Source organism: Condylostylus longicornis, unplaced genomic scaffold, assembly GCF_029603195.1.
Source record: "Condylostylus longicornis isolate FDR11 unplaced genomic scaffold, ASM2960319v2 ptg000055l, whole genome shotgun sequence".
NCBI classification, from domain to species: domain Eukaryota; kingdom Metazoa; phylum Arthropoda; class Insecta; order Diptera; family Dolichopodidae; genus Condylostylus; species Condylostylus longicornis.
The window spans coordinates 6,634,709-6,647,992 of NW_026578024.1; the positions used below are offsets into that span (position 1 = coordinate 6,634,709).

Below are 13,284 nucleotides of genomic sequence, written 5' to 3' on the forward strand. Positions count from 1 at the left end.
TATTTGAAAAAAAAAAATACAACAGAGCAGGAAAAAAAAGAGTCTGCAATATTTTTAATTCATTTTCGAAATTTGTGGTTTTTTCTTTCAAAAGTGATGCTAACATTTTAAATATAGCGTGACATTTTTATTCGCAGCGCACACAACACAAAACTTTTAAAATAAAATAAAATAAAAAAAAAACATTTTTTTTCAAAATAGATGGATGATCTTTACATATTAAATTAGCGGTTATTTCTGGTATTTATAAACATATTAAAAAAAATTAAAGAAGAAAAAAAAATATATTATAGGCAAAATAAATTAAATTAAAAAGTGAGTGAGTGATTCAACATCATTGACAAAAATATTATAAGAGAAAACAAAAATGTATATATATAGATTTTGAGCCAAAAACAGGCGTCACATAATATATAAACAAATTGTATATGTATACATACGTTATGAGTATATACAAGTGCTATACGTCGGTAAATTATAAGCAGAATATGCTGTCATTTTCTTTATTAGACTTAATCTTGGCACGCGTATGGATTAGAGGAATCATTTCCTTTTTGTTTTCCTCAAAATAATAATTATAACAAAAACGAAACAACAAAATAATAAAAATAATAAAAAACTTCAATGCTCATAAAAAAAAATTAAAATTTTGGTCACTTACACTTTTTTTTTGTTAATTTCAATTGAATATTCAAGTTGTAAAGTGGTTTCTTTTTTTATAAGAAGGAAAATTAAATTAGAATTTTATTTTATTTTTTGTTGCAGCTCATAATATAGACATTATTGAATATATTGTTTAATAAAATTTATAAAACAATTAATGTATAAGTAGTTGAAAAAAAAAATTTGAAATTAAGAAAATGTTTCTTAAAACATACAACGATTCTACGTCAATCGTAAATCATAATAATTCTATTAATATTAAACAAACAAAATATTTACAACAACATCAACAACAGCAGCAGCAACATGATAATCAAAATCATCACATAACACAAACTATTTCAATACCAGGCAATACAATAAATTCAACACAATCAGCAACAATAAGTTATAAAATACCATCTTATATAATGAATGATAAATCAATGATACAAGCAACAGATCCATTAAGTCCAAATTTATATTCAACATCATCAAATGGATCAAATTCACCAACACAATTTATTTCAAATAATAATAATAATGAACAAAATTATATTCCATATACGATTTCATCAATTAATTGTAAAACAACATCATCACCAACACCAATATATTCAACAACATTAAATAATTATTTTAATGAAAATTTTTCACAAGTTGATGAATTCATTGATTTTTCAACACTTATTGATAATAATAATGAACAATCATGTATAACATATTTTAATGAATCTTGTCCAACATCAGCAGCATCATATTGTAGTCAAGATAGTTATAATACAACAATAACACCACAATTAATTAAAAAACAAGATGATAAAATGGAAGATGAAACTTTCTCTGATCAAATTATTTCTCCAACAATAAAAAATAATAATAATAATAATAATAATAATAATAATAATAATAATAATAATAATAATGATTGTAGTGAAATATTTAAATTTGAACCAGAAGATATTGAACGTCTTACAAATCAATATAATATTAAACCATCAAAAGAGGATACAATAAATTTAGATATTGAATATTTTAATTATAATGAAATAAATTGTCAATCAAAAAATCAATCACCATGTTCATCACCAACATCATTAGATCCATGGTTAACATTTAATATACAACAAAATCAACAACAATTACAACAAAATATTATTGAATCACCAAAATATGATAATTTTGATACACAAAAATTACCATCAATATCAACAACATTCTCAGGGCAATTCTTGTTATCATCAAATTTAAATAATAGTAATAATATAAATAATGATTGTAATGAACAGAATTTTATTGAAAATATAAATAATAATAATAATGACAGTAATAGTAATAATGATAATCAAAATGAATTATTAATAAATAATGATAATATTAAATTTAATTTAAGTTCAAGTGATGAAATGTCAGATCAAGAGAACACTGATAATATTATTGAAAATTTCTTAAATTTTAATAATCGTAATGAAATTGAAATTGAAAAATCAATACGTTTACATAAAAATATTTGGCCAACAATTATTGATGAAAATATTGACATTAAATTAAAAAATTCTTTAAATTACAACAGTAATAACAATAATAATATAAATTATAATGATTCAACATTATTACAAATTGATGGTGATGATGATGAAGTATTTAGTGAATTAAAAGATGTAATGGAAATTGGTAAATTATCTAATAATAGTAGTAATAATAATTATAATATAGATGAAGAACGTATTATAAGTAGTTCATCAAATTTAATTTGTCTATGGGAAGATTGTCATGAAAATTTTATAAATCAAAGTGCATTAGTTGTACATATTGAGAAACGGCATGTTGAAGTAAAAAAAGGTGAAGAATTTGCATGTTTTTGGGCTGAATGTCCAAGAAGATTTAAACCATTTAATGCCAGATATAAATTATTAATACATATGAGAGTTCATAGTGGTGAAAAACCAAATAAATGCCCAGTAAGTTTTTACATAAAATTTCTTTTTAATTTTTTATTTTTTTTTATATTACACAAAAATTAAATTAAAATCATATTAGTTTTAAATTTTTACTTATTACATAACATAATTATGATGTATTGCTAAGGCCTACGGGATTTGTAAATTATAATTAGTTAAGCAATTTATTTGCCGAATATTTTTGTTCTTTACTGTTTCCGTATAATTGAAATCGCGCAGTAATTTTCTATTTTTGATTCTGTTGAAATAGCGAAATTATTTCATTTCTTATGACTTACCGCCGGCATAACAATAATATTAAAAATTTGTAAAGCATCTATTAACTATTGAAATTGAAAAATTAATTCTAATTATATTGGAATTCAAAATTTGTAAACCAAGCCCCAATATGCAACGATGGCATTAAGTTGAGTTTTTGAATTTAATTTTAAAATTGCAATTGTTTTAAGAAAGTTTTAGGAATTTCAATTTTTTTTTTTCAAATAATTTGAATATTAAAGTCTAAAATAAAACTAAATTTCCGAAATTTTCAAATATTTAATAAAATTTTCAATTAAAATTTAATATAATTTCGATTGATTTTTCAGTAAAACAAACATTCAAAAAATTTTACAATTTCTTGCGGCGGGATGTCCTTTTTTTATGACATTATTTTAATATTTTCATCAGTCATACAGAATTACATAATTCGGAAACATGAAATATAAAAATCGAAACCTTGAGAAAAAATTTAACATATTTTTTTCTTTTTGCAAAAATTTAAAATGAGGAAAAAGGATTCAATCCAGTTAAAATATTTTCACATTAAAAAAAAATATTTATTTACTTGTCTTATATTTTTTTTCGTATATAAAATATATAAGAGTAAATATTGTACACACTTACAACTTTATTTTGTTAAGTATAGAATAAAATACTTAAATTTCAACATTTACATATAAAATAATAAAAAATTGTAGTATGAAATTTAATTTTTTATTAAAAAATAAATAAATAAACAATAGAGTCCTTTAAAAACAAATTTGAAGTAAAAATGATGTAGAATGTTATTTTTCAATAAAAACAGAGTTATTGAATTAGATTAAACAAAAAAAAAAAAATTATTTTTTTATTGTTCTTGTGTTACCCTTCAATATAATGCACATATCTACCACCTACATTACATACATATACTAAAATTTATATTTTTTAAAATAATTGATTAAAAGACCTTTTATTTCGGATGATCACTTAAAAAAATAAACTTTCATTGCCAAAAGCACAAATCCAATGAAATATGTAGGAATACAGATATGCCCATATAAAGGCATTTTGTAAACAACAGGTGCATTTGGGCAACTGCAGGATATTAGAATTTTAAAATTAGCATAGAAATTTTCGTTTAAATATAAATTTCTGTTATGAGAACTACTTTTAAGGCTAATATCGAATGATTTCAATAAACTGAAATTAGACATTAGATACTTCTTATAGACGACCACTGCAGCGATAACTAAACAAATTAATAAAACATAATTGTAAAACTTAATTTTTTTTGTACTCTGAGCTTTTGAAAACTGTTCTGCATCAATATTTGAGGTCGATTTAGGAAGAGAAAATTTTTAACGTGATTTTATAGCATTTGGCCGACAATTCAATTTGTGATACTATATCATTGCAAACATATTTTAACGTTCCTGATATCTAATTCAACTACCTAGCGGGCTCCTTACATTCGATAGAGATTAAACTCCTATGAATCTATTTGACTTATTTAAATTGTCGCTATTTTCTCCAATGTTTAAAGATCATATTTTAGCCCTTTCCCGTCATTTCATTTTCTCATTCCGTCATATTTTTTCCCGTCGTACTTGCAATAAATTCACGCTCGATAATAAGAAATATTAAAAATTATTGTGTTTTTTAAAGCATTACAAGTGAAACTTCGATATTTCACTACTTCCCATATAAATTACCCAATTTTAGCAGGACAAAATGTAAAATAAATTCATTCAAATGTCCAAACCAAAGAATCATTTTATTATAAATGTACGTACGTGTGTATTAATGTGTATATATAAAAAATAATCTAAAATTTCCATATGTTATTTTCCTAATGCCATTTTCTTTTTTTTTTGTTGTGTTGTTCAAATCATCTTAAGGACATGAAAAATAAAAATATAATTTAAGTTAAAAAAATAATAAAGTGTATAGATAGGTTGGTTGTCTTCTTAAAAAATATCTTAGAATTTGTAAAAAAAAAAAAAATTTGTAAGAGGATTCAATAAACATGATAATAAGAAAAAAACATAATAAAACCCTTTCAAGAGCAAAAGACCTTCAAATACAAAAACAAAATTTAAAAATAAGAAAAAAAAAAGAGCTAGAGTTCTAAAATTAAAGGATATTGAAGAAAATATCAAAAGTATGTTGATTTTTTCTTAATGTTGTCCTTTGATGCCATTAGCTAAAACGATTTTTCTTGTTTTTGTCCTTAATTTCAGATTTTATTTTTTGGTTTTTTTTTTTGTTGCTCTTTACTTTCCAAACAATGCTTTTTGTAAATACACGTATTATTTTATTAAAAACAAAAAATTTTACTAAAGCTGTAATGTATGCAATTTCTTATAGGGAGTTTTCTATTTTAGGCTCTTTCTATATGAAAACTAAAATAATAAAAAAAGGATTCTTCCAGTTTTTACTATATTGCATATTTTATAAAAAATTTTCCTATTTACTATTAAGTAAACAACTAAAATATAGCATAAATGTGTATTGGATCTTCCCTACTGAGTATTGAATTTGTTTTTGGAAGAGAAGATTTTAACTTCAATTTACGACACGTTTTTATAATAAGATTTTAAAGGATTGTTGTGAGAATACTTGAATAACTCTATAAATATATATATATATATTGTTTTTTCATATGATAGCTTTAATGTTCAATATTTCATGTGTAAATTGGTAAGCCTTAAAACTGATAAAATTGTAAGCTTGATGACAGTTTTTATATGAACGAAATTCTTTTAATTTTCAATGGTACAAAAGACCATGTAAATTCATTTTCGTTCATAATGATTCTAATTACTAAATAAATTATAACTTTTTTTCCGAGAGTTGTAATTTAGTAACTTTTACTAAATGCAAAATTTTGAAAAATAACTAAATCTGTAAGTCTTCTTTTCTCAGTAATTCAGTTAAGTTAATGACCCTTGATATTTTAAAAATAGCTTGACATTTTGTAGCCTAACTTCTTGTGAATTAATTTTAATTATTATAATACAATAAATTAAACTCTCATTTATACAAAGTGTTTAAAGTGCAGGTGAAGGTTCATGTGTAACGTTCCCAATGTTATTTTTTCTGAAGGTCAATAGCAAAACTCAATATTAATCTGCAGTTCCTGTTAGTGATTGTATATTCGAGAGAAGTAAAAAGAAATAAAAATTGTATAACAGAATCCAATTTAAAATGGTGTTAAATACTGAAATAAATTATTGTAAATTTATAAATTTAAATTAAGAATTTATACTTTAAAAAAAATTTGCAATATTAAAATAATCAAAAATTAGCTCGATGTAATCACGCTATTGTGCCCAAAAAGGGACTCCATTACATTAAAATAATAAGAAATGTGGACAATGCTGCTGAAGTGACAATTTGGTTAATCCATTTACCGTACTTAGAGTTATCCATTTTGATATTTTTATGTAACAAATTCCATTGCTATTAAAAAAACGACAAATTATGCTTTTCAAATTGAGGATTAAAACAAATTTATTAATATTTTAAAATAAAATTCTAAATGTAGATTGCTTTAAATTCAACTTTGTCCTTTGATGTTTCTTAAACTCAATTATTCTTTAAGTTTATGTCTATCTATACCATGAACAGTAAAAACAACTGAACACGCTTCTATTATTTTTCATAATTGTGTCAATCTTAAAATTTTCTATATTTTCAATTTTTTATTATTTTACATTTTTTACTTATAATTTTTTTTTTTATTATTCAACCCGTGTTTTTGGAAAAAAAAGTAAATATTATCCTTAATATTTAAGGGATATTTTCTTGTTTACCCATGTAAGTGGTAGCATTCAAAAGAGCAAAACAGAAAAAAAGAAAAAAACAAAAAGAGAAGAAGAGAATTTTGTTTTTGTTTTCACAAATTCGAGAGAATTACATTTGCTTTTCTTAATATGGTTTTTTTTTTTTGGTTGTGAAGCAGGGGGGTTTAGTTGTTTTCCTCACTTATTTTTAAAAAAGTTGCAAAAATATTTTGTGTAAACATTGTTGAAGGACCTCTATATACTCAGGGTCAGTTATGATACACATACAATTTAGTATACACATACAATTTCAATGAAACTGTTAGTTTCATTTTATTTTACCACCCTCCTCCTCTTTATTTTTGCTAGCCTTAGTTATCTACAGTATAATACACTAGAAATAAGTATATATATGATTTAGTTATGTAACATGCTTGTATGAGTTTTTTTTTTTTTTTGGAATCTTAAATCAAGTTCTAAAATGAAAAATGAATACCAATTTTCAACAATGGTTGAAATCTTTTGAATAAATAGATGAAAAATTTAATATTGTAAATAAAAAATATAGTTTTATGTTTTTTATAACAAATCTATTTTCAAACTGTAACACTGCATAGAGTATTCACAAAGGCACCCTAATGTTGCGTTACATGTAAGTTTACCGTACTTGTTTTGGAATTACTTCATTTTCACTTCTTACTTCATTTTCAAATGAAATTTAGAAAAGGTTGATTATTGTCCGGTAAATAAAAAAATCTATTGCGGTCAGCACAATGTACATCGTCTAAATTTCCAAAGAGCATCGTTTGAATAATATTTTTTGCTTAGGAGTTGTGTGAAATTTTGAAAATATGTTACACATCTATTTACTTTACATTTTAAGAAAATTGTCGAAAGTGGAGATTTTCTTATAGAAACGCTCTGGCGGTTTTGTGTTGCAAAGACGCCATACGAGCTCACTTTTGTCACATTTTCTCTTTTAATGTAACAGAAAACATTTAAACTAATCGGAAAAGGTTTTCAGGAATAACTTCTTACATAAAGGCAAACAATATTCCTTAAAACGCAAAATGACCATACTAAATAAATTTACCATTTGGATAGGTTCTGTTTCAATACAATCAAATACAATTCACACATCGGGACAAGCACTCAAATATGAAATACGCAAAATAAATAGAACGAAACTAAGAAAAAAAGGATTACCATAAAATTATTCCTTTTTCTTAATTTTTATTTTGCTCTTTTTGTTTTGTTTCTGATCCGAATTTAAATTCTTATCAGGATATTCAACAAATTTTGTTGGAGTATATATACTTATTTAAAATTTATTTCCGTTTTCTGAAATTTTTATTTTCACACTAAATAAAACTATCACCGCACTAATACTCCGCACTAATATACTACACAAAAAATTTTAATATAGGATGTTAGTTATCCTTGAAAATGATCCTTGTTTGGAAATGGTCAGGCAAAAGCAAAAAAAAAAACGGACAAAAAATCTTACATATTTGAGTAGGCAAATAAAAAAAAATATTATTCACGTTCTTATGTATGCAAATTCAAGGATAATTAAATTACATCATATTAGATATTTCAGTTCTAACATATGCATAACTAATTTTATATTATAAAATGTAAAGATATTTTAATAAATAAAAGCATTTCGTGTTTTCATTTAAATTTTAAGGATTACGGTCATCGTTATTTGTTTTAAAATAGTGAAATTTTCTCTTCACTTGTTTAAAAAAACTAAAAATTTATTCCCGATCATTTTGTAATAAAAAACAATATGTTGATTTAAATGAAAACCCAAAACTGGGTGTAATGAAGTATTACGTTTAAGGGTGGGACTAGAGAAAAACAATTTCAATAGATTCTGTCCGACAATAATATCAATAAAAGTTCTGAAAGTCTTTAAGTTGTTCGCAACCTTGTTTGTCAAATAATAGACCTATATAACGATTATGTAAGATGTTTCGTTTTCGAGTAATAACTACTATATCGTTAAACGTCCGAGCTCCTACACTAACAAAAATCAAATGATATCGGGAAGTCACCCTCCGGCGGGTGTTTTTCAAGCGTTCGGGAAATGTTTTCCAATTCTCTTGTGGATATCCATCCCGGGATGAAATTTCCTCTTGCCCCATTTGATTTCCTTAAAAATTTATAATACACAATTTATCCCTCGAAAGCTTTAATATGAGTGCTGAAATACTCTGTTATAGATTCTGCTGAGTAGCGAAAAATTGAAATATGAAAATTACCCAAAAACCAAAAAAAGGTTGAGTATATTGGACACAAATAAACGTATAATTTAAATTCCATATATTTTCAGCAATTACATCACGTCTTTCTACTTGTAAAATATTGTTTATTAAAATATTAATGATTCATGGAACTTACTTGGTATTCTATCTTTTAACATTGATTCTCTTACCAGAAACCTGCAAAAATTATTCTAGTTATTCTTAAAATATAAAAGCGTATTGAACATTTTACAGATTTCATCTATAAAATTTAGTTTTTCTTACTTTCATTAGTTCCTCTGCATATACTTAATGCTTATTAAAATGGTAATTCGATAAGATGCGAGTTGAAAGCAGTTGTTAGCAGGGACTTGGCTAGATTTTAAAGGTCTTCTAAAATACTAACCATTCTTTAAGATTATTTTATTTCACTCTAATTCCCATCCAAATTCCAATTTATTCAATATGATAACATCATATACCAATTTAAACAAGATGTGCACTTGAAAAGCTTTGTTCTTTTATAGTTCAAAATAAAGCACATTGTAATACCTACATTACATACAATATTAAATCGAAAATAAAAGGATAATATTATGAAAAATCCTATTTTAATCAAAAAAAATTCACATAATTTATATTTATTCTTCATATGATAAAATATTGTTTTAATAATATCAAATGCATATAAAGGAAAATATAATTATAATTATTTACAATAATAAAGAAGAGAAATGAGAGAGAAAACAAAAAGTACCAAATAAATTCAACTTATCATCTTCATCTGTTAATTAAATTTTCATTTAATTTAAAATATTACAAAAAATATCAAAGTATATACAAAATTTAAATGAGTATAAATGCATGTATGCATTTTACATAAATGTAATATCTTCATTGTTAACCCTATACGAATACATACATTATGTTTGTATCTTCTGTCTTATCTTCTATTTATGTCAGCGCATTTACATTATAATACATTTTTACAATGTATGCATATACAAAATCATTTTATATTCAATTTTAAAATTTATGACATTTCATATGCATTTAACGGTTCTTTATAAAATGCATTTCTATATATACACATACGTTATTCTTATGTAAACAAAATGAATAAAACCGCATGTATCACGTGCATTTCATACTCTCCACACATACATACTTACATAATTACATATTAAGTGTACATACAAAAAAAATTAAATTAAAAATTTCATGCATATTTTGTTGATGTCTTGATAATTTATTGTGTTTTTAAAAAAAAAAAAATATTTTTTTTTCATTTCTTCTTTTGTTCTCAATTTATTTTATATTTATAATTTTTTTTATTATTATTTAATTATACTATTCATTTTTTCTTCTTCTTTTTTTTTCATTTAAAGTTCACTGGCTGTAATAAAGCATTTTCACGGTTAGAAAATCTGAAAATACATCAGAGATCACATACAGGAGAACGACCATATGGTTGTCAGTATCAAGGATGCCAAAAAGCATTTAGTAATAGTTCTGATCGTGCTAAACATCAACGGACACATTACGATACAGTAAGTCAAAAGAAAATTATTTAATTTTCATTCAAATAAGTGTATTGCATCATAAATATTGAATTTGACGTATACTGTTTGACATTTTCAATTCTATAGAATAAGTTTACAAAATATAATAGCAAATGTCATTGTACATGTCAAATTAACTTTTAATAAACCATTATGTCAACTAAAATTTTAATTAAAAACTATAATTATTTAAAGGCTTTCATATTTCCCTAAGATATTTTATTAAAAACATATTTTAGAACTTGGTTCCATGGAAGAGTATTTAAGTTAGAAATAATATTACTTAAAATTAATAATACCCAGGTGAATGTTATTTGTTAACGTGTTACACACATGTATGTGCCAAATGGCATAATTCACTCTCAGCTCAATATTGAGTTTCATGAGCTTGCGTTGCTCTTCTACTCTTTCGCCTTTTTCTTATACGCTCTTCTTACCATCTCTTCATAATAAATTTTTTGTTTCCCTTTTAGACTATGTATTTATTGTATAATTTCAGCCATTTTTTTTGAAAACATGTCATTCAAAATCGAAAATTCGCCATTCCTGAATTCTCTATTTCTAACTTTATATACAATAAAAAAAATTCCCATTCGCCATCTATACTCAATACAAAAAAAAACTATCCATTCGCTTTTAATACGATGTTATTTTAAAGTGTTGATCTTTATTAAAATTTTTATGGTCTCCTTAAAAGGATTGACACAATATTATTCAATTTTAATGTAAATTAAAATTTTTATTATTTTATATTATAAACCAAATATTTTTTTACTATGTATATCTTCACCTCAGACATATAATTCTAATTTCAACAAAAAATATTATTCTAGGATTGCTAATTATGAATATATTATAAGAATTTAGCGCAATTCTGTTATAAAACTTGATAGGAAATTTTCATAACACTAAATTATTTTCTAAAAGACATTAAAAAATAAAAAACAACAAACACAAAATTTAAATTAAATTTTATCATACTTTAATGATTTTTTTTTTAAAAACTTTGAATACTTTAAATGACATTAAAAATATTAAAATAAAATATTAGAGTATAAAAAAAAGAACAAACCAAAATTTAAGATAATTTTTTCAAATATACATATTTACTAATGACGGCAATAAAATGTTTTTATGGGTAATTTTTAACAAAAAAACAAAAAAAAATTAAATATAAAAATTTCTAAAATCAAGGCATTATCCGTACTAAATTCACTTTTTTAATTTCATAATGAATTGAGTTCATATAGTAAATTTTGAATTTGGTGTAGGCGTTTTATTTGTTAAATGTTGTTAATTTCGTATAAAAAAAAAAATTCATTAATTATAAGTTCGTTGAAGCATTAATTCTTGGATAAAATTCTGAGTCATCGCATGCTATGACACACCACCCAAAAATACAATTGAAATTACCTCAAATAAAATAAATTAATTTGTTTTTCATAAATATTGTATTTAAAATTCGAATACATTTATTATATGCAGTTAATAAACATGAGTATGACCAATCCTTGGTATCGTTTTTGTTTTTGTTTTTTGATAATTATTACTATACACAGATTATTGTGCAACATTTTTTTTTTTATTTAAAGTTGTAAGAACGCAATTAAAATAAAATATTTTAATTGCAAAATCAAACAAACAAAATTAATAGAATATATCGAATTTTTAGCCAAATCCTGCTTGTAAAAAAAAAAACAAATTAAATTTTATTTTAAAATTCAAGTTCAAATCGCATGCATCACAAAATTATAATTCTCTTATTATTTTTTATGTAATGCAATAAATATCAAAATATTTTCAATTATATTTCACAGAAACCTTATGCATGTCAATTACCTGGATGCACGAAACGTTATACTGATCCATCTAGTTTACGTAAACATGTAAAAAATCATTCTGTTCGTGATCAACAACAAAATACACGTCGTAAATCAATAAAATCTGAAGTTAATTTATCACCACCATCAACACCATCAACAATAAAATCTAATACATCAAGTTCATTAAAAAATTCTACTTTAAATGCAACTAAAACAGTAACAACAAATGAATTACAAAAGTCATCTGTAGTTACAGCTTTAAAAAAAATTCGTCGTCATTCTGAATCTTCAATAATAGCAACATCAACAACAAATAAATCATCGAATTCTTCAAAATGCACTCAACAAGAAAATCATAATAGTAAATCAATAAATAAACGATCTAAATTGAATTCAGTTTCAATACCAATCAAAAATTTCACATATGAAAATCAGCAAAATGATAAAAATTCTGTACTATGGAACAATAATTCTGTTTCCAACAATATGACAATGACATCCATCACTGACGAATATTTTCCATTTGACGACGTTTTTGTTAGTAAATTCTTATCATGTAGTAATGAAACCGAAAAATTTTCACCAGAAACAAAAACTTCAATTGAATCACTTAATGATAATAATTTAGTCATTTCAAACTTAACTTCGAATTCACCAGTAACAACTATTTCAGATAATAGATATATTTCACATGCATCATTATCATCCTCTCCCTCAACTATTTCTTCATCAAATTTAAATTTTAAACATATAAATGAATATAACTCAATGAATTTTAATGATCTTTCAAATTGCATTGTAACTATTGAAGGAAATAACAATAATAATGTCAACAAAACATTTAATATACAAGCAAATGATAATGATAATAAAAATAATGAAAATTCATTAAATAATATTAATGAGAAAAATAAATTTGTTTCAATTAATCGAAATTTCAATAACGAATTCATTGATTGTCAGCCAAATAAATTTGAACAACAATTTAATATAAATAATAATCATAATAATGATAATAA

General features: G+C 23.6%; 1 protein-coding gene across 1 annotated transcript; it reads left to right on the forward strand.

Annotated features, from left to right (window-relative positions):
* Window positions 1–860: 860 nt before the first annotated feature.
* Window positions 861–13,004, forward strand: LOC129611966 (zinc finger protein 624). Its single transcript, XM_055525396.1, has 8 exons — window positions 861–896; window positions 960–1,113; window positions 1,603–1,773; window positions 1,867–1,920; window positions 2,284–2,603; window positions 10,269–10,430; window positions 12,260–12,892; window positions 12,939–13,004. The coding sequence occupies exons 1-8, from the start codon at window positions 861–863 to the stop codon at window positions 13,002–13,004; spliced, it is 1,596 nt and encodes a 531-aa protein (XP_055381371.1).
* Window positions 13,005–13,284: the final 280 nt, after the last annotated feature.

What these genes read in the sequence shown, in the direction of transcription:
- LOC129611966 (XM_055525396.1), top strand. Translation starts at nt 861, where the DNA reads ATGTTTCTTAAAACATACAACGATTCTACGTCAATC. An exon ending in TAATAATATAAATAATGATT is followed by an intron (nt 1,921 to 2,283) that starts GTAATGAACAGA and finishes ATGATGATGAAG; the next exon opens with TATTTAGTGAATTAAAAGAT. An exon ending in AAAAACCAAATAAATGCCCA is followed by an intron (nt 2,604 to 10,268) that starts GTAAGTTTTTAC and finishes TTTCATTTAAAG; the next exon opens with TTCACTGGCTGTAATAAAGC.